This window comes from Carassius gibelio, chromosome A17 (assembly GCF_023724105.1).
Source record: "Carassius gibelio isolate Cgi1373 ecotype wild population from Czech Republic chromosome A17, carGib1.2-hapl.c, whole genome shotgun sequence".
Lineage (NCBI taxonomy): Eukaryota > Metazoa > Chordata > Actinopteri > Cypriniformes > Cyprinidae > Carassius > Carassius gibelio.
The window spans coordinates 12742421-12768057 of record NC_068387.1 but is presented as its reverse complement, the minus strand read 5'-3'; the positions used below and the strand labels follow the sequence as shown (position 1 = coordinate 12768057).

At 38.9% G+C, this 25637-nt stretch overlaps 1 protein-coding gene across 1 annotated transcript; it reads left to right on the top strand.

Annotated features, from left to right (window-relative positions):
* Positions 1-20099: 20099 nt before the first annotated feature.
* Positions 20100-25634, top strand: LOC127933618 ((E2-independent) E3 ubiquitin-conjugating enzyme FATS-like). Its single transcript, XM_052530707.1, has 5 exons — positions 20100-20689; positions 21189-21357; positions 22094-22157; positions 22471-22570; positions 25082-25634. The coding sequence occupies exons 1-5, from the start codon at positions 20492-20494 to the stop codon at positions 25118-25120; spliced, it is 570 nt and encodes a 189-aa protein (XP_052386667.1). The 5' UTR covers positions 20100-20491; the 3' UTR covers positions 25121-25634.
* Positions 25635-25637: the final 3 nt, after the last annotated feature.

Sequence of the window (25637 nt, the reverse complement as noted above, 5' to 3'; positions counted from 1 at the left end):
TTGTACCAAGAATAACGACTGAAAATATATTTTCCAGTAACACACAGGAACTTGCGGCAGATGGATGATCATATAATAACAGTATGTTCCCATCCTGTCCTAAGGGTTTTATAATAGTCTTGCCTCACAAACTGACAGTCCATCTTCAAATCACTTGGCTTTTGAAACAAAATGTTGGTTCAGAATGGAGGGTCACATGCTTATCCATCAAAACATGATAGCCTAGATCCAAAATGTCTCAATGAATAAATCCAAACCTGTCTAACACGTGCAATCGGTCACAACTGAGTGGTTTCCTGAAAAACTTAATAAATCAAAGGCAAGCTTACGGGACTGAAGATGAACTACAAGTTTTAAAGTTGTCACCCAATTCTTTATTTAGTGAATGGATGCTATCTGCAGTAAAAAATAATGAAACAATCAGGATTCATTGTAATGGTGCTCAAAGCAGCCGTCAGCATGGACTAAAGGAGTTTTATCTTTGATCAGTTACTGCTGGTCCGAACAAGGAGACGTTGACCTCGTATTATTCAAGTGGAAAAGGAAGCGATCTCATATATCATCCACACGTGAATGCATATCATTCAGAAGTCAGTGGGCACTGGATGGCTGTAGTGTAATATTTCTTTCTTTAAGGAGACTGGAAGCATATACAGAGCTTGTTATCAAGCTAATCACATTGCTGGTACTGTCATGAAAAAGATACACTCATTAGCTACACATTCAATGACTAGTACCCTGCATGCAGAACACGGCATTTGGATAGCACAGACTGGCAAACATAAAAAAATTATATATATAATAAATAAATAAAAGTAAATAGTGGTGTTGCAAAAAATATTATCTATTAAAAAGAAGAAGAAGAGGAAAAAGAAAGGTTTTGGCTTAATGGCTCAAAAAAATGTATGGGTTAACCATGAAGATAAAAAGTAGTAAGATATTTTCCTTTGACCTTCATTTTTTTTATACAATATCATTTTAATTTCATAAATGATTCAGTCTCATTTTTGGGGATCCATCTCACGTGATATTAATAAAATAAATTAATAAAATATATCTTGTCATAAAATGTCAAATTGTCCTTTTCAAATATTAATAAGCATTTTTTGGTGTTGTTTATTTTTAAAATTGTGATATACTGTAAAAGAATGCTAAACTAGTCAATAAATGTTTCTTTATAAGAAAAGTAGGTAACACTTTACAAAAAAGATTCCATTAGTTAATGTTAGTTAATGTAACATTAAATAACAAACATTGAACGATACATATATTACAGGATTTATTCATCTTTGTTAATGTTAGTTCATGAAAATAAATGTATTCATTGTTAATTCACAGTGCATTAACTAATTCTGTAGAAGTATTGTTCATGTTTAGTTCATGTTACCTAGTAACTAATGTTAACAATGAACCTTATTGCAAAGTGTTACCAAAAAGTAACTATACAATTATTATATAATAAAGTCATACACATATATATTATTTTGTTATATGTATGAATCATACTTATTATGTATTATAAATTAACGGAAAAACAAAAAAGTGTTCATGCCACTGACACATGAATGATCATATATAAAACAAATATATATATATATATATATATATATATGAAGTGTTTCAGAGAAATGTACCTGTCTTAAGCAAGTCTTAATGAAGACAATACCTCTGCAACAAGGAGGAATGCAAGTTTTATTGTCCTGTAGAATTCATGCATGTTTCATTTGCTGTGTTTCAAATGACAATCTGTCATCTAGCATTCAGGCAACACAGGGGCTGCTAAATCACATCAAACTGCAGGTCTTTGGTTTAGGTTTCTTTTCTCTGCTCCTTAGTGGTACTATTTGAACTCACTTCATTATCTTCTAAAGCAGTAGACTAAATGAATAAAAAAGCTACAGTATTTGTTCACAAGGTAAGTCTGAAAGAAGAATAGGGGAAAAGTGTGGTATTTTTTTGCATATGGACGTAAAAAAATAAAAATGCTTTACCAAGCAGAAATTAAACTGTTAGTGGAGTTTACCTACATAATTTGCCTAATGGCCAGATGGAGTATCGAATATCTGGGCCTCTGCACAAACATGAATTCAATGAACATCTGTCACAACCTCTGTGTGTAGAAGAGCGAGGGAGGTAGGATGGAAGAATCTCTCTATCACTGGACCATACATCTGTCATGCATTGCCATTAGATACATTGGACCATTAGTCATAAGTGTGACAGCTGAATTAAACATTAGACAGAAAACAGAAAAGAAAGGCACCTTAGGAAAGAATGTACAAGAAATGAAAGGTGCGGAAAGAAAATAAAAAAATGGTCTGATCTGGTTTCCTACACATTCTGACATCTGACAACAGATGACAGAGGTTCATGCAGTGGGCGAACCATGTTGACAAGAAGGAAACAAAAATCTGTGTAGCATAAAAGAAAGAAAAGGAATCCAGAGAAGCCAAAAGCAGTGTAGGAGCATAAAATATAACTAATTTGTTTAATCTAGGAAATTAATGTCTGCAAATCAAGTCATATTAACAATAAATGCATGCACAGTTAAGGAAAACATAGCTGGGTTTACTACTACTTTAGATCAAACTAAATTAAAAACACTTGCTGAACACCAAAATCAATCAATTTAATAAATAACTTTTACATATGATACCATTCAGTCCTAATGCAGAACACTGCACCTAATATTCCTAGTTTCGGCACTCCATTTTCATGAAATCTGAGTGAAAAACTCTTCTGAAATTTAAAAGTTAAAAGTGTGTTAAAACGGAAAGCTGGAACAATGATAAAGGTCAGTGATGCACAGGCTGAATGCCCTAGAGCACTGCTGCCTGCCAGATCTCCCCTAAACAACTCAATCAGATCAGACTAGAATAGAGCAGAACAAGATCATCTATTTATCTGCCAAAGCTCTGACAAATGGGAAGTCAGTCGCTGACATCTCACTAAGGTGCAGTATGCTTTAGAACATACACAGATCATGTAATGAGGTCATGCTATGAAATAGATGTGATTATTGATTAGTGATTTTAAGGTCAAAGGTGACACACTAAATTGTCTTGAGAGATAGTAAATGATCAATGGACTCATGTTGAAGCATTAGACATAGACTACAAAAATGTAAAAAAGTAGTTGATAAGTTTTTTTTGTGTTTTTAAAAGAAGTCTCTTATGCTCACAAAGACTGCATTATTTAATCAGAATTACTATAAATGCAGCAATATTGTGAAATTGTTTTGCATTTTTACATTTTATACCACCCCACCCACCATATACTACGGAGCCCCGCACATGACATGCAGGGAAAAATAGTAGGCTAAATAGTGTGCACGATTTACTAATTCATTCCCACAATGTACTAAAACGTGCACACGATTACCATTGCATTCCCTCGATTTACTATTTCATTCACTCGATTGTATGTATGTATATATAATTCACAAGTCCACTGATGTCACATGACTGATGTGACTGATGTCAGGAACCATCAAAACTCCAGGATCTCCATAGACTGTCCGTTACTTTATCTAGATGAAGACACTTGAACTTTTGATTGGATAGATGGCCTACCATCCCTCCAGATACTGAGTGAAATAAATGGGCAATCTAATTTATACTTAGCCCTGCAGAGAGCAATAGAAACTGCTTCTGCAGGCCATTTATAAGTTAACCTCTTTAAATTAAATCTTTAAATATTTAAAACACCATGGACGAGCTGCCTGAAAGTTAGAGAATCCTTTAGTACAGTTGTAATACTCTATCATGATTTTAAATGGGATCTGCCAGACCAATACACAAGTACAGAAATAACAATATAATTTGTCCTATATAGATGTTGCCCTTTCAGGCTAATTGTCTCCTACTGAGAAATTCAGAGGATTTGAGAAACTAAAAATGTTCTCTCAAACCAAATCAAATCTCTCATAACAAGAGCTAATTCAATTTAGCATCAAAACATGTTTAAAACTCTAAAAAGCATCCAAAAGCATACAATACACCAGTCGTTTGCAGACTAAAAACAAAACAACGCTTCTCTTAAATAAAGGAGATCATATGTCTTTTGTAAGAGTAATGCTCTTTATCAGTGAGCTTGTGTTTTAGAGGAAGTTTGCTCTACTTTGTCACAATATATATTTTTTATGTTTTTTTTTTTTTTTGCTATAGCTAGTGCATCATTTTTACTATTCCTACATATCAAAGAAACTTGTGACTGCATAACAACACTTTGCAAACCACAAATCCACAAAACATCATAATGGCGGCTGGTTTTGTATAGGTGAAAACCCTTCTCTTTTTCTAGAAAATGTACAAAAATGTTTTCTCTGTTGTTTTTAGCTACTTGAGAAAATGTATGAAAAAATGTATGAAGTTTAAACATCACACTGAACACTGTGGCCCCCCAAGGATGTGTGCTGAGACCCTTCCTCTTCACTCTGCTGACCCATGACTGCACACCATCACACAACTCCAACCTCTTTATTAAGTTTGCAGATGACACGACTGTGGTGGGTCTAATTAGCAACAAAGATGAGACAAACTACAGGAGTGAGGTTAGCCGCCTGGCCAAGTGGTGCAGTGACAACAATCTGTCTCTGAATGTGGAGAAGATGAAGGAGATTGTTGTAGACTTCAGGAGAGCACTCACTCAGCACGTTCCTCTGACCATCAACGGTGCGACTGTGGAGAGAGTGAGCAGCACCAAGTTCCTGGGTGTGCACATCACAGAGGACCTCTCCTGGACTGAAAACACAGCAGCACTGGCCAAGAAATCACAACAGCGTCTCTACTTCCTCTGCAAACTGAGGAGAGCCAGAGCCCCACCCCTCATCAAGTACACCTTCTACAGAGGCACCAAATGAGAGCATCCTGACGAGTTGCTTCACTGTGTGGTATGGGTCCTGCAACGCGTCTTGCCGAAAGACTCTACAACGCATGGTGAGAGCAGCTGAGAAGATCATTGGTGTCTCTCTCCCCTCCCTCCAGGACATTTATGGAACCCATCTCAGCCGCAAAGCCCTCTGCATCGCAGGTAATCCCACCCACCCACCCATCACACAGCTTCTTCAGTCTGCTGCCATCAGGAAGGAGACTGATTAGTCTACAGGCCAGGACCAGCAGACTGAAGGACAGCTTCATCCACCAGGCTGTCAGGAAGCTGAACTCCCTCGTGAACTTTGTCACTTGACACTTTAATCCGACTTAATAAGGTGTTTTTTTTTTTTTTTTTGCACTAAAAATCTTTTATCTGCACTGTTGTGCACTTCATTGATTAGCACTCTATCTGTCATTTGCCTTGTGTTGCTTTATTTAACTTTATTTTAAATTTTATTATATGCCTTTTTTTACATTCCCTTACTGTATAGTTGTATCTACATTTCATATTTGATCTAGATTTTTAGGCTTTAATGTTAATGTTATCTGTATGCACCGGGGTCTGAGATTAACACAATTTCGATTCTCTGTATGTATGTACTGTACATGTGGAAACTGACAATAAAGCTGACTTGACTTGACTTGATATATAGTTACATGGTGTTTTAATTTATATTAATAAAACAGCATAGGTGAACACATTTATCTCTTATGTGAAAACTCAGTTTCAAACAAATCATCTGACTTTCTCAGCACCGTTACTTAATGAAAGACAGAAATAGGATGAAACGTTTAGCATGTTCAAGACATTATGCAAATATGTGTTTGTTTCTTTCTAAACTTTTATCTAAACCAGGTCACTAAAACTCAAAAGCAGGCAACTGTACACAGTCAGTACTTCTCACTGTACTGCAACAAATTAATGATACCCTAGTTTAATGAATAAGTTGAGCAGTGAAGCAGGGTGTAATAGGACCCTTTTTACATCTGATCCTTTGCCTGGGAATGAATCGATGCAGCAACAGGAAGAGCAGTACCAGCCTCACCCAAACGAAAGACTCACTGGACAGAGACCTTTCAGAATGAGATCTCCTGGGATTCCTAAGTTTAACCGCTATATAAAAATGGGAGAGAAAACAAGCCTGTGAAGGACAGGAGATCCCAAGAGGGTTTACATTATTTTCCATTTCAGAGCTTTCTTGCTGGAAAGTATCCTTCATACAAATGAGACTGGACATAAATGGAACAGGCTCAGCACAAAACTACTCTACAGCGGGTCCATCAACCCTTGTGAGAGTTACAGTGAGACCAAGTCCTCTGATGAGCAACGATCCAGCACTTCTTTAAGAAGTGAGGAAACCTTTCAGGCTGGGCTATATGGCAAATTAGCCAGCTCCCCTGGGATGTGGAGAGTAGGCTGAGAGGTGCCCACACAGGAAGACTAGGAGACCCACACAGAGAAAGGAGCTGAGGAAACAAAGAGATAATTTGACAAAAAAGGATTGAGAAGCACCTCTAACAGGAAGTGGGTGCAGTTGAACACCCCCAGCTTAGTTGGAAATGGGTGGCTGCCACTAAGAAAGAGAGCTGGAGATGTCTAACAACTCTAAATCAGGTATAACAACATAATCTTGCAGTAATACTCAACAATTACAATTTTTGGCAAATTTCTTGGCCTATTCATATAAATTCCTACAACCCCATTCATTTGTTAAAATAAGTGAGTGAGGGGTTTTGGTTATGGTAAACCTACCATTTGTTTTTTTTTTATTAATATATATAGGCTTGCATAACATTTAACATCAGTGTCTAATGCAAAAGGCTTAATGATAAGCAATTTTGGCTTTTTGTTGGGGTGCCAAAATCCTGGAGCAAAACTGGTTGAGAACCAATGGTATTTATAATCTTTCTGACACATACTGTCATAATACAGTGTAGGTTTCTTTACTGAAATAATAAAATAAATGTAAATTATAATATGAAGTTTATAGTAAAAAAAAGATCCATTATATTTAGTACAGTATCAGCAAAACAAGATTATTGTTTAAACGTTATATAAACATTTTCTCCCCTACCTAAAACACTAAATGTTTCTTGGAACAGTTATAGGTTAGAATGAACCACTTGTTGAGCTGGCTTTAAGACATACATACTGTATAAAGTAGCTCTAAATCTATTCTTTTCAACTTTCCAAGAAGGATTACATAAACATCACACCCCCTTTTGTCGAGGGATTATGAGACTGTTGGCATAAAGCATTTATTCTGGCTGGTGGAATATTCCAGTTAATGTTTTGTGGTACACCTGTTGAAGAGCCTGAGGGAAAATCCAAAATATGACTACTATCACTGTCACTGTCTGTGTCAGTCTACACAAATATGACACGTGGCCATTAGTCCTTGTAAATGTATTAATCACACGGATCCCATAAGCATGCATGTTGAGAGGAGGGGAGTGATGATCTATAGTGACATAAGGGCCTGTTAATTAATTGGTTGATAATGTAGTATCTTGAGCAGCAGAGAACAGTAGAGACTGGCGTTGCTAGTACCATGCTCTAGCACTTGAACTACAGGAACTCAGCACAATTCTGACTACTTTTGGCTTATTGAAATAAACTGAGAACTGAGAATATGTGGAAGACATATTTGCAGCCTCAGCACATTTACCCTCGTTTCTTATGAGTCACAGATTTATATATGACTGGGTAAGTCTCAAACCATTTCCTCAATCTTATTCAGAACCTGTAACGTATGGATCCATTAGCAGTTCTTGTGTTTACATTCTTACAGCGATGAGGATAAAACACCATAATAAAAATCACTATGAGCGAGTTTCCTACAATATTTAATGGCACTGCAACAACACTTTTGAATCTGCAACATGAAACAGACAGCGCTACCCATATACTGTACACTTTGAAAAATAACTTTCCAAAGTTGTACATTAAATTTTGGTCTTTATACTTTTTATTTTATTTTAATGTGCCACTTGCTGATTCTTTGTAACTTTCTATGAAATTAACTAGCATTTCTGAGCGAAAATTGTTTTTCAATGTAGTCCAATTCCTGAATGAATGACTCTTATAAGACATTACTTTTTAGCAAATCAGTTATAAATGGTGCAATCTGTTTAATCTAATTTCCAAATAAATTACTCTAAATGTGTAGTCACATTTACAGTTTTTCTGCACATTTTTATTGGTTTATTGGAGTCCAAAAATATTTCTCCATGCAGATTTTACAAAAGGTTTAAGCTGGTAATGTCGATTTGTCGCGTTGACCAAATGAAATATGCTTGGTTTGAAAGTGACTTCTCTGTGACTTCTCTTCTTGTCAATACATTTAGCTAAACTGGTGGCTTGTTCATGTATAATCTGCTTTACCCCCACTGAAAGTCTCAGCCTCAGATGTTGCACCAGTGGACCGTTGGTTGAATGTCTGATGCATATGGCACACAAAACTGGAAACACGTTTTGAAGTCGACATCTGATTGGTAGAATTATACAGGATTTCCAGGAGACGTGTGTATCAAGTTATTTAACGTTCTGCCTGGAAAAAAAGATGTCATGATGCCGAACACCCTCATGGAAGAAGAAAACCATTATGTTTACGCGTATGACAACGAAGGTCGCGTTCGCCTTATAGTTTTTTCTAAAAATCTTAATTTTTTTTACATTTCTACAAATCTTAGAACTTCATATGAAATGACCACCTTGAAAATATTAATTTTTTCATTAGAGATTGGGTTGTGCATGTCAGGGTTGGCAAGGGAGGAACTCAAGTGCAGACAGGGATCACCACACACAGGATTTATTTAATACAAAAAGGGGAAAACAAAACCCACGAGGGGGAAAACAACAGCTAGGGCGGAAACTAAACAACTTAACAGGACAGGATTGACATGACAAACAAACTCTTAACACTAACTACAAACACTCACGGTAATACAAGGACTTCAGAGGTACAGCACAATCACAAATGTGGAACAATCTCAGTGGAACAATCACATATGAGGTACAATCACAATGAACCGACGCAAGACAGAGCAAACTAGGAGATCTAAATAGGGGGAACAATTAAGACACAACAGGTGACACAGATAGGACAATCATGACAAGACTAGGATAACAAGGGGGGCGGGGCAAGGGAACGAGACAACACAAGCACATGGCCCAAAGGCAAGGCCGTGTGCTTGTACACAAAACACGGGTCTGTCATGATCCTGCCTCAAGACTAGGAAAAATCAAGGACACGAGGGCAGAATCATGACAGAACCCCTCCCTTAAGGAGCGGCTTCCAGACGCTCCTCAAGGGAACATCAAACACGGGACATGACTGACATGACAGACTGGGACACAGACACAAACCAACAAGACATGACAAATAGTAACAACGGCAAACATGAATACACAATGGCAGGGTTAGGTTGACAAATCAAAAAAAAAACAAACAGGAAAGGGGAGGCGGCGGGACCACAAAGTTCATGGGGGACAGACCAGGGTGGGTGGGTGGGGCAGGAGTCTTAGGAGGACGGGACGAAGGCTGACGACGAGGGGTCCGGGCAGGTCTGGGTGGTGAGGGATGGGGAGGGGTCTCGGGACAACTGACAGAGGACATGACAGGAGCAGACACAGGATGCGGGGCAACACTTACGTGACGCGGGGCAACACTTACGGGACGCGGGGAGACAACAGCTGGACGCGGGGAGACAACATCTACTGGACACGGGGAGACAACATCTACTGGACACGGGGAGACAACATCTACTGGACACGGGGGGATAACAGGACACGGGGAGACAACGGCTGGACAACCGGGATTTCTGGGGACAGGGTCTGGGGACAAGACAAGACAAATAATCAGACAAGGCTTTAGCAGCTATGATAACCGGCATCTCCTTACGAGATGAGACAGACTGTAGTAGAGTTTCTGCTGCAGAGTCGGCCGCGGCTCTCTCCTCCGCCCTCACGACTGCAGACTTGAAAACAGTTCTCTTATTTGCCGGTTTGGGTTCAAGGGTCACCGCTGCTGGCTCGGGCACGCCAGCGCTCACCGCTTCTGGCTCGGGCCCGCTCACCGCTGCTGGCTCGGGCCCGCTCACCGCTGCTGGCTCGGGCACGCTCACCGCTGCAGGAGGAGACAGAGTCGCAGAACCGGGAGACCCCTTCTTCCTCCTCTTCCTCCTAGGCCGCGGTGCAGAGGTCACAGCTGGGACAGAGACGGGTTGGGGAAGTTGGGTCTCAGGCAGGGCGGACTCTGACGCCGACGATTCCGAGGCTGACTCCCACGAAAACAGTCTCCCTCGCTTGTTGGGGAGACTGAAGGTAGTGGGAGGTGCCTCAGGATTCTGGGAGGGACTTGCCTGATCCCCCAGGGTTGCCTCGGCCAGGACACGACCCTCTGGAATCGTTGGCAGCTGGGTAGGTGGAGGGGACCTCTGTGGCTCCTCCTGGGAGAGGCTCTCCCACAGCCGGGCATAATTTTGGAGGATCCACTCCCCCTCGGGCGAGTATGGGAGGGTGACCCCCTTCCTGTCGGTGGGGGGATGACATCCAGCATTGCTGGCGGAACTCCAACAGGTGTTGGAGCTCGGAGGCCCTCCTGCCTGCTGAGTTCCTTGTTGGTCGGTTCATTCTGTCAGGGTTGGCAAGGGAGGAACTCAAGTGCAGACAGGGATCACAACACACAGGATTTATTTAATACAAAAAGGGGAAAACAAAACCCACGAGGGGGAAAACAACAGCTAGGGCGGAAACTAAACAACTTAACAGGACAGGATTGACATGACAAACAAACTCTTAACACTAACTACAAACACTCACGGTAATACAAGGACTTAGAGGTACAGCACAATCACAAATGTGGAACAATCTCAGTGGAACAATCACATATGAGGTACAATCACAATGAACCGACGCAAGACAGAGCACACTAGGAGATCTAAATAGGGGGAACAATTAAGACATGACAGGTGACACAGATAGGACAATCACGACAAGACTAGGATAACAAAGGGGGCGGGGCAAGGGAACGAGACAACACAAGCACATGGCCCAAAGGCAAGGCCATGTGCTTGTACACAAAACAAGGGTCTGTCATGATCCTGCCTCAAGACTAGGAAAAATCAAGGACACGAGGGCAGAATCATGACAGTGCAGTTCATATATAAATAGATAATTGACAAAAGACACAGGACCTTTTTGACAGTGAAACCTTTCTTCTTTTTAGTGAATCAAAACTGCTCAAACAGTGTAGTCTAAATTTACTACTGACTCTTAAGGTTTTTTTTTTTTTTTTTTTTTTAGTGGATCAAGGACCTTTATAATGGCCATATTTCACAACAGATTCACATAAAAGGGAACTAGGGATTGTAAGAGACACAGCATATGTTTGATGCTATCTGCAAAATTTAATTATTCCTATATTTGAGCAACTATTGTCCCATCAAAGTCTAATAGATTTACAAGTTAAGTCTGGCTTTCAACGGACTGTCCTTACATATTATAAGAGGCATTAATTAAGTGGCTGAATTATCATTGTAATCAAACACCTTGGAGTCAAAGCAGAGATATGCTTGGATACAAATCGACTACCTATCAGGGAATCTCAACATCCAGAGCCCCCTCCCCTGCTGTTATAGCTGGCTGCTGATGTGTTTATTTGTGTGCGATAGTGCTTAGAGATATTTCCCTAACCAGCTGCAATGCCCCCATGGCATCATCCCATTCCCTCTGCATGTGAATCAGTGTATTCACCCATCACAATAAGCTCTGGAAAAACAACAGCACTTCACAGACCACATACTGTTCTCGACTCAACAGCGCTGGGGAGAAGACAGAGACATGCTTGATATCACATTACCAACACCATGTTAGTATATGCTTTAGTCCAATGCAAAACCCAAAGCAGCTTTGCTAGTCCAAAATAATTCAGACGAGAGAAGAGTGAAAAAAAAAAAGGCATGACGTGTTGCCAAGTATGGTGTCCCATGCTCGGAATTTGTACTCTACATTTAACCCATCTAAGAGCACACACATAGCAGTGAGTAGTGAACACACACACCAACACACAACATGAACACACACCCAGAATAGTGGGTCATTTTTGCTACAACGCCCGGGGGAAGTTTGGGGATTCAGTGACTTTCTCAATGGTTTCACCTCAGTTGTGGTATTGAGGATGGATGAGTCATCTCTCATTTGGTCATTCACTCTTCCCACCTATGATCCCTGTCGGTACCAAGACTCAGACCCGTGACCTTTAGGTTATAAGTCCGATGCTTTAACCATAAGTCCACGACATAATGAAACAAATGATGTAAATCTGATTCTTTGCCCATGAGTTGTTTTGAAAGGAGTTACTATAAGTTCTCAACTTTAAAGGAAGCAGATTTTAGTGACCCAATTTACCATACCAAATTTTATTTATAATTATATGAATAATAATATTAAAAATATGAACGATAACATTGGTTGAATGGAAGGAAATCTTAATATTAATCTCAAAACTGAATAATTTTACATAGTTTTTTAGTTCGAGTTTAATTTGAGTGTTTTGTTTCTAAAGATCTTTTGAATTTCGATGATTTCACACAATCAGTATAACCATATTCAATTAAATTCATTTCAAATGTATTTGTATAGCGCTTTTCACAATATGCATTGTTTCAAAGCAGATTTACAGAAATGCATGTGTCTACATTATAATTTAGAATGATCTTTTATCAGAAGTGAATGTGTCCAAGTAATGTTCATTTCACAAGTTCAAGATAATAGAATCATACAGTTAGCTAACATTAATAAATTTTAGGCAGAAGCTTATTAAAGCGATTGTGATCATAATGATTACAATACAGAGACATTTTGGCATCATCTGGGGTCCTTGCAGGGGTCAGCATCATCTCTTCACAGGTGTTGGATCATCTTAAGTCTTTCTATGACGCTGGTTTCATGCTGGAGGTGGCAAAATCTCTAGTTACCTCGAGATGGGCATCCTGAGGCAGCAACAGGAAGACAAATGGAAAAGAATTAGCATAATTGCTGTTCATAATGTTTCAAGCGAAAAAATACGATTGTGACTTTTGTGATCTGATCTAACTAGGAACAAGTGTATGAGATTCATTATGTGAATGCTTGGCTGAAGAGATGTGTATTTAATCTAGATTTAAACAGAGAGAGAGTATGTTTGAGCCCTGGACATTATCAGAAAGATTGTATCAGAGTTTAGGAGCCAGATAAGGAAATGCTGTACCTCCTTTAATGGACTTAGGTACTACTATGATTTTAAGCCAGTATACTAAAGTCCAGAGTTTTGTGACCTTATAAGCATGATGGATTGCAGGGCATGAAAAGATCCATTAAATATACAGGAGCTAAACCATTTAGTTCCTTATAGGTCAGTAGCAATATTTTTTAAATCAATACAGAACTTAACAGGTAACCAGTGTTGAGATGATATAGAGATGATACAATGTGGAGATGATATTGTGTGTGGTGTTCAGGACTATACATGTTAATCTTTGAGAGCCTATTTATTGCCATCTATAGTATGTTCATTTACTTTATAGTTTTGTCCATCATTTTAAGGACATCAACCTTATTCCCTGCTGTCCTGAATCAGAACAGATTTGCAATCCATTTTAAGGTCACAACCTCTCAGCTGAGAACCACTTAATACATGTTAGGGACAAAGATAAATGGTAATGAGTGGAGAAACTCTTAAATTATATGGAATAAAATTCTGCTGCTGATGAAAATCCTAAATCTTCAACACAGAAGTATGAAAACAGTTATTAAATTTCTAAATCTTCAACACACCAACTCATCGCAGATGGTCCGCAGTGACTTGGCAGTCTCACATAGCAAGCAATTTCCCCCACAGATGCACCCTCTTGAGCCTTTCCCTATTTTCCATATGAATCCTCAGGTCAGGGCAAGAGCCATGACTGTTCAGCCCCTTCTGATGATAGCAATCAGTCAATGTGAAGTGACACATCCAATATTGCCCTGCTACTCTTTAGAGACAGATCAGTTGTTAGTACAATTCCCCTCACTGGTTCAACACAGATCAAGCAGAACCAACAGAAAACAAAGGAAATTAATGCATAATTTTCTTTTTCACATGTTTTATGGTTCTCTTCCTTTTGCATCCTCTGGGTGTTTTGGTTGTTGAGCTAAGCGCAAGAGAATAAGATAATGAGTTTTGTTTCAGAAGATAGATGGGGAAATTTAGTTGGTTTGCACACTGTACATGTTTGTTTAAAGTGGGTGCCCTTCATGTCCACAATAACCATGTTTAGGGTTTCCAAACCACCAGTATAAAACAGAATCATATTGTTTTTAAGGGAACATAATCACATTAATCCACATGGGATGTAGTTTCTCCCGTATTGCTGTAGTATTTATTAAATTTGTTTCATTTTTGCTGTTACATTTTCCTTCACTGATCCTTGTAACCCTGTTGCACATTAGTTAAAGGAGAGGTTTTTGAAATTACAAGTCATCCACAATTATTACTTTTGGAGTTACTTCCCAAACACTGCCTGGAAATGACAGCCACACTTTAAATGGATTTTTAATGCCAGCTTTTGGGCGGCACTTATTAGACCAATGTGTAGCCTATATGCTGTATAGACCATGACAGAGGGTTGAACAAAAATGTTCATTGTTTTGCTATTAAATATTTAAATGATGTAAGCTGATATGGGAGCTGGGCGGTAACAGATAAAAAACATGCCACTGTGTGAATAAGCAAAAGCTTTTGAGTACTCTGTAATTGTTTGGAATAAAAACTAATCATGAAGTAAAGTTAGCTGGGAGCGTTAGAGTAACAGGTAGGCTAAAATACTTGAAAGCCCTCTGTGGTCACTGGATAATAGTGTCAGCTCGTGAATAATTGAAGTAAAGGTGAGCAGACATCTGTTGGTTTGGCTGACGAACGAGAGGCGCGTTCTCGTTTCGTTTTGGGTTGAGACGCAATTCGGCTGCTGCAAACGCGTTCGAGCTTGTATGGTAGTATGCCACCTGTGTGACCACACTTTAGGCGAACTTGTGAACTGCGTAACTATCTAATAATTATGAATTACGTAGGCTACTTATGTTTTCCACAGCTTGAAATGTAAGCGACATGCGCTCAAACTTGCGGTTCAGAGCTCGGAAGTGCTCTCAGTCGAATGAGGTAAGAGAGACTTAAACAACGATTTACATGTTAATATATAGAACCCTACAGTATGCAGAATGTATCGGATATTGCTCGAAATTTTTTAAAGTGTAGTTCAAAAGTTTTCAAAAGACATAAATGTCGATCTCAAACTGACAAAACGTTTTGATTATGTATTAATGATGACTTATGCGATATAATAATATTAGTGTTATTTCACGTGTTTAAATTTCTTAAAATATAATTATATTTGCCTATTATAAGAAATAAGAAAACTATACTAATTAATTTACAACAAACATATTTGTTTCTGTAATACATGCATAAAAGCTACAAAAAAAAAAAATGTTCAAGGTTATCCTTTCTGCAGTAGTTACATGCATAATAACCAGACCTCTATCTAGTAGATCTAATATTATAGGTAACAAAATTATTTAAATTTTGTAAAGCAGTTTGGAATATGATAATGATGATGATGATGATGATGATGATGATGTTATTTATTCTTTTAAAAGAGTCTAAGTATCTCGTCTCACATTGTCCTTAATTTCCGGTGCATGTAGAAAAGTGTTTCTCAGTTTTTCAGCATATACTTTCATAATGTTGACTGAACATTCACTTTGTTCTTGGTAATTGCTTATTATTTAAATCTGTGAGTTAAACTTCAGTATGGTACACTTTAGTCTTGTGGTGTATGATCAGGTTTTGGTAATACATTTGGAGGTTTGCTATTGTAATTGGAAACAACAGCTTCAGCCACACTATTTGGCCTTTCCTGTAAATCGGCAGTGATCCATTGTAAATTAAAATAAGGTGTCAACTGTGTAAATTAACAATAATTTCTCAAATACTAACGTTTATTTTTAAATAATTCTAACCCAGAATATTCCTGTAATATTTTGTAAAAGTTAATCGTCATACTAAAGGTCTTATACTTCACAGGCAGTAGATAGTGAGTATTGCTGGCACCAAAATGCCATGACACCATGGAAGAGTCTGAGGACTAGATTGGAGCACCCAGGGATTGGAAGGCGAACACCCCCATTTTTATCTGGCTCTACATCATTTGATGAATCTTGGAAATCAGAAAACACATCTAGTCCTTTTTTATTCCTGGGTCGGACACGCAGTGTCCCTGAAGCTCTCCACTGCTACAGCAGACCCACTTTACGGTCAAGCTTCTCCTCGATCACCATCACCGCTCGGAGTTTGTCTCCTAAAAGGGATTGTACAGCTTATTTAAACTCAACCTTTCGTCCTCCGAACATGCCTGACAGACCACCCTCTCTCATGGCCCACAGAGAAAATAAAACTCTACAAATCAGTGTTGGCACTCCGGTGCCTCCTAGACACAAGGCAGTTGTGGTGACAGTGACCGAGAACAGAGAACAGCATTGTGTCAGCGAGACCCCCATCAGTCCCCAAGCTCCACCAGTCCATGAGCACAGCTACACAGAGGAAGAAGACCAAACAGACTCTTCGCCCCCTTTAAAACGTCATATATTCCGCTCCTGTGCCCATCTGGAGCTCCTACCATCCAAGCTGTCCAGAGCTACTCTATACTTGGATAAATCCCTCTCAATCTCTCTTGGACAGACTTTGTATAGATCCACTCTGTCCCTTTCCCTTAGAAAACCATCTTTTACTCAGACCCCTGAGAAACCCGAAACGATGATTCAGACTAAAAGTGACTGGGACATGGCGAACATTGCCGTTGATGGAACAGAAAGGCTGTCCCAGCAACCAAATAATGGTTCAACCATCAATGGCATTGCCTTTAAAATTAATACTAGCTTTGGCTCTGACATGCTGTGTTCCACTTTAACATCATTGCCATTCAGAACAAGGTGCCACTCATCTTCTGCTGCCTTCAGACTGAATGGAAAGGCTAATGATGTCTTAGGGCCTCCGCAGAGCAATCTAAGAGCCAGACAGGCATTCAGCGAGCCATCAGGTACCTATATCACCTCCATGTTCCTCAGCAGCCATGCAAATGTATCCATCCTCTCTCTCTTTCTTTTGCTCTCATTTATTCTGCAGCATTGCTGCGGCATTCCTTTCTGACCCACCGTGTGATATCTTAGCCAGTGCGGTTACATTTCAACATCTCTTACTCTGGTTGCACACCTTGTGATTGTTGGCTCATGCATTGTTAATGGGACAGCCTTCCCTCAAGCTCCTTTGGGAATGGGAATGCATTATCAGAAAAACTATAAATGGCTTTGTGAAAACAAAAGAATGCACCTAGAAAGTGAATAGAGTGTGCCAGCTCAAGTGGGTCAATCAGATGTCAGATAAAATGGCCTGCTGGTGCAAATTGGTAGAATAGGTTTAATCTAACATTATTTGATACAGAGTGCATGGCTGGGTATCCAGAGATTGAATGAAATCTGTTAAATCTGTAAGTTTGCTCCAAGGCAGCATTTCAGGTTTTAACAGAGAGAGTCTTGATCTTGGAATAATGAGATACTTTTCAAGTAAAGCCAAGTAGCGGACTGAAGCATTATCAGCATTTGATGCTGGTATTTTACATTTATTTATCTTGCAGGACAACTAGTAGATGCACTGTCAGGACAAGATTTCTTTTATATAAAGGACGTAGCTAGTAAGGTAGAGCTATTTAAAAGAAAATAGGGTGAGTTTCAATCTTCTTATGTGAGATGATGCATCATTGACTCCACATTACCTTGCATCTAAAGTATATTGGTTTCTCTGGCCCCTATTCTGGCTCTGTACAACTAAACACATTTCCTCGAGATGAGTCGAAGGATAACATCCTCTCTGCAGCACACTGATCTTTTGCATGTGGTCCGTGAGGCGTGTGATGGCACAGCAGCATGACTGGGCTCTGATGAACTAACACCAGCTAGGGAGGGAGGGTGCACAAGGCCACTTAGCCACAAGTCTTAGTTTATTTATGTGCCAATCCGTCACTGTCCTTTTGCAACCGTCTGCATCTGTCTCTTTCTCACAGATTCTGACATGCTTTAGTGAATAGGATTTTAACTTTTATTTTAGAGCCAATTTTAAATAAAATGCTGGAGTCCCCTGTGATGATCAAGAGCTTAAATGTGCTCAGTGTGAAATGCCATGAAAATGCAACATCTTACTCTTCCTTTAGCGGAACAAGTGACAAGAGCTTCCAAAAGAACCTGTTAACCAGCACCCCCAGTTATGGGACTCACAGCTGAAAGTGCCCTACCTAACTTAAAATTATAGTAAGTAATTATAGTAATTAGAGTTAATAATGCTCAAATATGTTAAAAGTTAAAGACACTGAAGTATATAAAAAAATGCTCGTTTTCACTCAATATCCTGTTAATCTTGAGTACCTATAGAGTAGTACTGCATACTTCATAACTCCAAAAAGTCTTTAGTTTTATTATATTCATAAGAGAAAGATAGTCTGTACCGATTTTTCCCGGAAAAACACGACCGGCTGGAGGCGTGACGTGTGGGCGGAGCTAAAGAATCACAAGCGCCAGTAAGCTTTTGCTTTGAGAGCATGTGGAAGCTGTGACATTACCGTGAGGACAAAACCATCATCCAAAACAAACCATGGCTTACAGTCAGATTCAGCCATTTATTTATGATCCAGAACCAGATCCAGAGGCTGAAACTGAACGAGAGCAGCAGCAGCAACGACTCGCTCCGAGCGGGGCTCGAACCCGGGTCTCCGGCATGGGAGGGGACGCACTAACAAGGAGGCAGAGATATTTGAAGCAGTTTTACTCACCGCCTGTGGTTCCAACACACGATTGTGACCCTTTTTCGTTGGGATTGCATCATCCTTAAGAAATAAACGATACGCAAATCCGTTGTCAACCTGGGCCTTGTGAACAATCATCTTCGAAATGCAGGGAAAAACAAAAACACTTGCACAACTCCGTTGATGCTCTGTAAAAATAAACTCCATCCACTGGTCCCTTAATGCTGTTTTTTTCTTTGGTAATCTGTGCAGGGTTGTCTTGCCCTGGCAACCAAAAACACACTTCTTTAGTGACATTTCGCGACGCCCTCGCTCTGATCAGTGCATGCCTGTAGTGCTCTCAGTGCTCTGCTCTACGGGAGCGCGCGCTCTTCCGGCAGAAGTCCCCTTAGCACCCATATAAGGAAATTCCGCTCCATCTAACGTCACACAGAGCCATACTCGAAAAAAACTTTCCGAAACTTGTGACAAACCGGGAGGAGTATTTTGGGAACAAAAATACTCCTTCAAACGTACAACTTAATTTTTGAAACTTTGTCCATGTTTAGCATGGGAATCCAACTCTTTAACAGTGTAAAAAACTCAGTATGCATGAAATAGCATTTCACCCCCCCTTTAAGGCCCGATTACAGCTCTATTCTACAAACTATTTAGTCAGTAAAAATACAGTACCACTACATATTTTTCAGTTATAAAACACTAGAGAGAAACTTAGACATCATATTAGTGATTTATTTGAGCACTAGAAAAATACAATAAGAATAATTTGAGTACGAAAAATACAAAGATTTAACTTTGTATGCCAAATACAGAACATCCTGAGATTGCTAGAAATGCAGCATTTACAATGAATTACAATGAAAATACGTGCTGATGTACTGATGGCCAGTTATAGAGATGGTAATAATACAAATGGTGCATCAGAGCGCGTCACGAGCCGTTACAAGAGAGTGGCAGAATTCAGATAAACAATCTTCTGCATTTCTTTCACTTTTTTTTTGTGAATCATCTCATTCTGTTTGTGACACTGTATGCTGCAAAACCATGCTGTTTTTTTACTACCAAGACACAGTTTCTGGAGCATGAGTTATTCCGTAACGGACACAAACAATTCTGTCCCTGAAGAACTGAAATGTAAACAAAGGAATTATGATCCATGTTACTGTGGTAATGCTTTGTTGAACTAAACGTGCTCCATGAGATGTCGTTTAGTGGACCCTTACCTTTCTAACTAAACCTGGATTTACAGCTGTGGATGTGTTTATGACTCGTTATTACGACGAATCTGGTATGTACTTCATGTTTTGATGTGTACTGCTCACACAAATGTAGCAAATACAGTCTTTATAAGCGTCCCATTCAAAAACAGCGATCTGTTGTCAATTCTTTAGGCTTAGATCTTTATAGTGATATATAGTTTGTCAAGATTCATTTAATCTATTCGTAAACATTGACACGTGCGAGTTTGAGGGGAGTTGAGGACGCAGGCGTCAGGGTGCAGGCTAACAGGTTTTAATCAAATCCTGAAAAGAATTTAAAAAATAAATAATGTCCTGCCACATTTCCTCTCATTTAACATTCATTGCTTTTAAATACTAAGAAGTTCACAAACCCTATAGTGGACTGTTCCCCTGCATGTCTTACACTATTTCTATGTACCACTACTTCTGTGTATTGCAATGTATTATATCTTATCCAGGTAAAAGTGTGTTATAGCGAGTGCTTGTCAGGTTGTGTGCTAAGGTACTATGCTAACATCATTATTTATCATTACAGGAGTGACTCAGGTGCATTTAAGGGCCCCTCATGAGGTCAGAACAGTGTTCCACACTGCTGAGAAAGTCAGGAGACACACTGAGTACCTGGTTTCTCCTCATTTAACTAACTGCACCTGTGGGTCCAAGACTGACCAGCAGGACACAGGACACCTGTCACTTAGTTTGAGGGTATGGTTTTACTGGAGGAATCTGACTACCATCAGGTTTTCCTTAGGGTTTGTTCAGACAGGCAGAACACAACAGATTTATTGGGGCATATCTGATTCTTTTTTTTAAAATTGGAACTGCAAATATATTTGCAAACCATTATAAACACATCCACATGTGGTTTGGATTAGTAAATTATTTACTTGCAAAATATTGATACTGATAAGCATATAATTATCCTCATGTTATGACCGATATTAAAATTCTGTACAAAATGTCTTTTTTACATTACATATTAAATGCTACAATTTAGGCATCATTTTAATGTACAATATAATAAATTGGATACCCATTTTGAGATTTGCTATAAAAAAAAACAGACAAACAAAGAAATCCTCTGTGAATCAAGTTTACTTCATTCCTGAACACTCAAATATGGTATATATATATATATATATATATATACACCCCAGCATTTCACTGTGGCACAAACCTTGTGTTCATATCCAAATATGTGTAGGAGGCTCTTGAACGGTTTCGTCCAGATTTCATCTCTCACTCTCAGAATCGGATGCGACGATTGGAACTGAGGGCCAGAGAGAGGCGGAGCTTACAAACAGCTGAATTTATCATGGGCGTGGAGACAGCTAACTGTAGGCAGAACTGCTCCAAGCCACACCCACTTAGTGGTAAGATGCTCCGTTTTCATTAACATCCTCCCTATGCACAGTTGAAGGAGCTGTGATGAAAACCTGTGCTGCAGCAATGCAGTCTCAATTTTATTGCTATAACCATTCAACCAGGTACCAACAGTAGCAATGAACAATTAATTGGTAATGGTGCATCAGTGTGGCAAATGCCTAAGAACTGGGCCAACATTGAGTATAAGGGTCATCAACTTCAGACTTTTAGGGCAAGCACATTGCAGTGAGACACATTACTAATGCTGTCACAGGATGACATGATTCAGCACTGCAGTGAAACATTTGGTGCATTAGAAGTTTCGTAATATCAGAACAAACTTGAGGTGGGACAGACTTATTAAAAGCAAACAGATACAATAGAGATCTCAAAGACCTCTGCATGTTTCACTGCGGCCCTGTTAAGAATGAACAATGAAGTCCATGACGCGTCCTATTGCTCCTACAGCTAACTGATGCCCCCTATTGGCTCCAATTGAACTCTGTAAAAATGTTCTCATTCATAAGTTACTGTATGTGCAACTGCAATATTTGTTCATAAGCTTATAATTGCTTAAAAAGTTTATTGATTTGTAAGGCTAGGCCAAGAAGGTCACAGACTAGCATGACCTTTAAAAAAACTGAAATTGAAGAATAAAATGTAACGATTAAATACAAAGCTTTGTAACAACCTTTCCATTTCACTTTTATTTTTTTATTTCCCTGCTGTATGTGTGTTTTGAAGATAACCTTTTCAAACCCAGGGACAGAGCCATCTCATGCAAGGAGATGCAGTGGAGATCCAGGCGGTGAGTTTTTGCATACACACACTCATAATATCACACATGCATCAGTGCTTGTCATGCACAATATGACCCCTTTCTGATAAGGAGAGTGTTTGCTCTCTCTGCTTGAACAAATGCCACCAAAGCACATGAAGTATAGTGGATAAAAGCATATATGGACATATATATCAATATATGGACTGTATATCTAGATATTTCCATGTGTGTTTGTGTTTGTCTGTTTGGATGAAAAGTAGATGAATCACTTCCTATTTCCACCTACACTTCAGTTTTTTCATGTCATTATGCATTCATCATCCTGAGTCTGCGCTTATAGGATTTACAACAAACTCCCTGAGGTGGCCAAAAAGAAGGAGGAGGAGAGGAAGCGGCTGGTGTTGGAAACCAACAGACTGAGGGCAGAGGTGTTCAAAAAGGTTAAGCTTTAAAACTCAATCTGCTATTAAAGATTTCCACCATTTATTTTTGATGCATAGATGCATCAAAAAAATGCATAATAATTCATGAATGAAAACACATTGAATTAGCCTTCCGGATTGGCCTATGAATTGATGTCATGACCGAATGGCTGTGTTCCTTTGTGCTGTTGCTGTAACAGTGAACACTCTAAAGTGATTCTCTAGACTGACCTTTAATGACCCCTGTAAGGACAAATACACCTGAGGCTTTTGTCTCCTAATGTGTTCTGTCACAACTGTCAGCACAAGTGTTTCAGCAGGGATGAAACTTGTGCTGCCCTGTGAAAACCTTCCCTCTGGTTAGAAACAGCAGGTGCTGTGTGGTGCCAGACTGTCTGATCTCACCTTTTACCTCCGTACTGAGGTGTCAAAAGATATATAGAGGCTCATGAGGGGCATTCATGCAGGGATCCAACAGTGCTTCACAGCAGATTGGAAATGATAATATACAACTTAAGCATTACATTTATCTGGTTGGGCCCTTGTGAAAACCCACTGAAAGGTATAGTTTACCGAAAAATGAAAACTGTCATTATATATTCACCCTCATATAGTTCCATGTAGACTTACTTTCTTCATTGGATCACACAAAGAGGCATTTTAAAGACTGTGCTGGTCATTTTACCGTGAAATTACAACTTTTTGTAAATACACTATAAAACAAGGATAAAATATAATTGAAGTCTACTGATGTCATATGATACTTAAGCTGTTGTTCATTGCTTGACAGAATTAAAAATTTCAGTTTTGATCTGTTTGACAAAACTAGTCTTAATGATTAACTAACTGGACTTCGCTGGTTTTTGAATATGGTTCATAGACTCAATGATTCAGTCACAACAATTATTGATGTAAAAGCTCGAACGAAGAAGGGATAACCAGTGAATGACTTACATTTATCACCCAAAGCCCTCATATGACTTCATAAGGCTTATATTGCACAAGTCATATGGGCCACTTTTATGATCATTTTATGGTACTCTTGCATCCTTTCTGAAGCTCCCCAATCATTTTAACAGATTTACTAGTACATTATACAGAATGTCTCCTTTGGTGTTCCAGAGAAAAAAAGAAAGTTATACAGCTTTGGTACAATGAGAGTGAAGAAATAGAGACAGAAGTTTCACATGAATTGTACTTACCTTGTCTTCCAGCAGAGGTCAGTATAGTTCTTCAAATGAATCCTGCCTATCAAACTACTTTTAGGTAATCCAAATTAATTACACTCAAGGCTGATATATTCATGCATTACTTTTGTTATTTTCGGCGACAGACACGGTCCTGATACATATGGGACACTTGTGACACAATAATTGTGTCAACAATAATTTCTGTCTCTCAGGCTTGCACCTCCTCTGTGATAGTGATGAATTCTTGATAAGTCAGGCTGAAGATAGAAAGAAGCAGGTGAGGGGAGAGATAGTGAGAGAGATGCCAAAAAAGTGCCAAAAGAGTTAACAGAGACATTGTTTTTAGCTCATAGTGTGCATAACTTTATGTATCTTATGTGTGCCCTGTGATATACTTGAGCACTGAAAATTCCAGTGACTGATAATGACAATAATTATCACACAATAAGCTAATTTACATGTACTGTATCTTAGAAGTTTTGTTACAATTTGGAAAAAGCATTAATTAATCTCATTAAAATGTCATAGTCTCAATGAAAGCACACCAGTCGTCTTCCAGCATGTGTAAATGTTAATCCAATTGCAATGTATATTTGTATATTTACTGTATGTACTGTGTTGAATATATGGATATATGGATGGATGCTGGATGTATATTTAATCCTTCAAATATTTTAATATCATTAAAGTGACAGTAAAGGCTTTTACAGTTCATTGTTATTACAGTTATGCAGCCTTGGACAGACTGTAGCTTGACCACACATTCATTATATAGTAACTGTGCATTTAATGTACCGTGCTTACTGAGCATCTTTGTTTTAGAGTTGACTGTTGTTGTTACCACTAAAACTTCAAGGAGTACAGTAGTTTCAAAATGCTTGAAATTTTACCAGTGATGTGACTATTTGTGAATGATCTAAAATTTTATTTGCTTACACAAACACAAAGTTGAGTAAATATGAGATAATGTTTTTTTTAATTCCTTTAAGAGTTGGCAAAAATCTAGTTCATGACAAAAAAAAAAAAAATTCACGAACATAAGATTTGAACTTTTTCTAATCTATACTGGAATATACAGCATCAAAGATGTCAAGAGAACCCGGCAGAAAATAAAATGAATACCTCTGAGGATGGAAAAGCCATGATGTGGTTGGAGCACAGATAGCAAGTTAGCATTGGTCCCGGGGGAGATGGCCACCCAGGGGGACGGGGGGGAGAATCTGTAGATTACGCAGAGTCACTTCACCACTTCCCTGACCTGAGCCTGCAGGTGCTTTTACTGACAGGCTGCTTGCCTGGTTGTAGTTTAGTTAAAAGTTTCCTTTCCTTTTTTCCACAGAAAGTTTTGGATCAGGTTCTTCAAAGACACGGTGACTGAGGGAAGTGCCAGTTCACAAGATTCATATCCCCCTGCGTTCACCTTGCCTGAGGTAAAGAGCTGAAGACAAGGAAGACCTTTGCAGCTTCCTCCTGAGAGCAGAGCTTGGTTTCTGATGCATTGTTCCAAATATAAAACACCTTTTCTTGGACCTGGGGTGAAACCATATGACATAAGAATGCATGACAAATTGGGCTGTATGATAGGTATTTTTGAAAATGCATTATAAGAACAAGATTCTAGACCTGGTTGGAGTCTGTTTTCTGTTGAGAATATGCTGTAAAATAAATACTACAGAAGACGGCATGTAAAACATAAAAATGTAGTTTTAAAATATATTTTACATATTTTTTTCCACCAGTGGAAATGGGTTGACCTTATCTAAAGTTTAAACAATCTGATGTTTAAACACCCCATTACAAAGATTTATTACGTACAGCTTGTTCTACTATTGAAATGATAGTAATTTGGTTTTTAAAGATCATCAATTATGGTCTCATAGTCTCAAGTAGTTATA

Excerpts from the sequence above, each read along its gene's own strand:
- LOC127933618 (XM_052530707.1), top strand. The coding sequence starts at position 20,492 with ATGCTAACATCATTATTTATCATTACAGGAGTGACTCAGGTGCATTTA. Across the intron at positions 21,358-22,093 it reads CAAGCCACACCCACTTAGTG|ATAACCTTTTCAAACCCAGG; the intron begins GTAAGATGCTCC and ends TGTGTTTTGAAG. Across the intron at positions 22,571-25,081 it reads GGGCAGAGGTGTTCAAAAAG|AAAGTTTTGGATCAGGTTCT; the intron begins GTTAAGCTTTAA and ends TTTTTTCCACAG.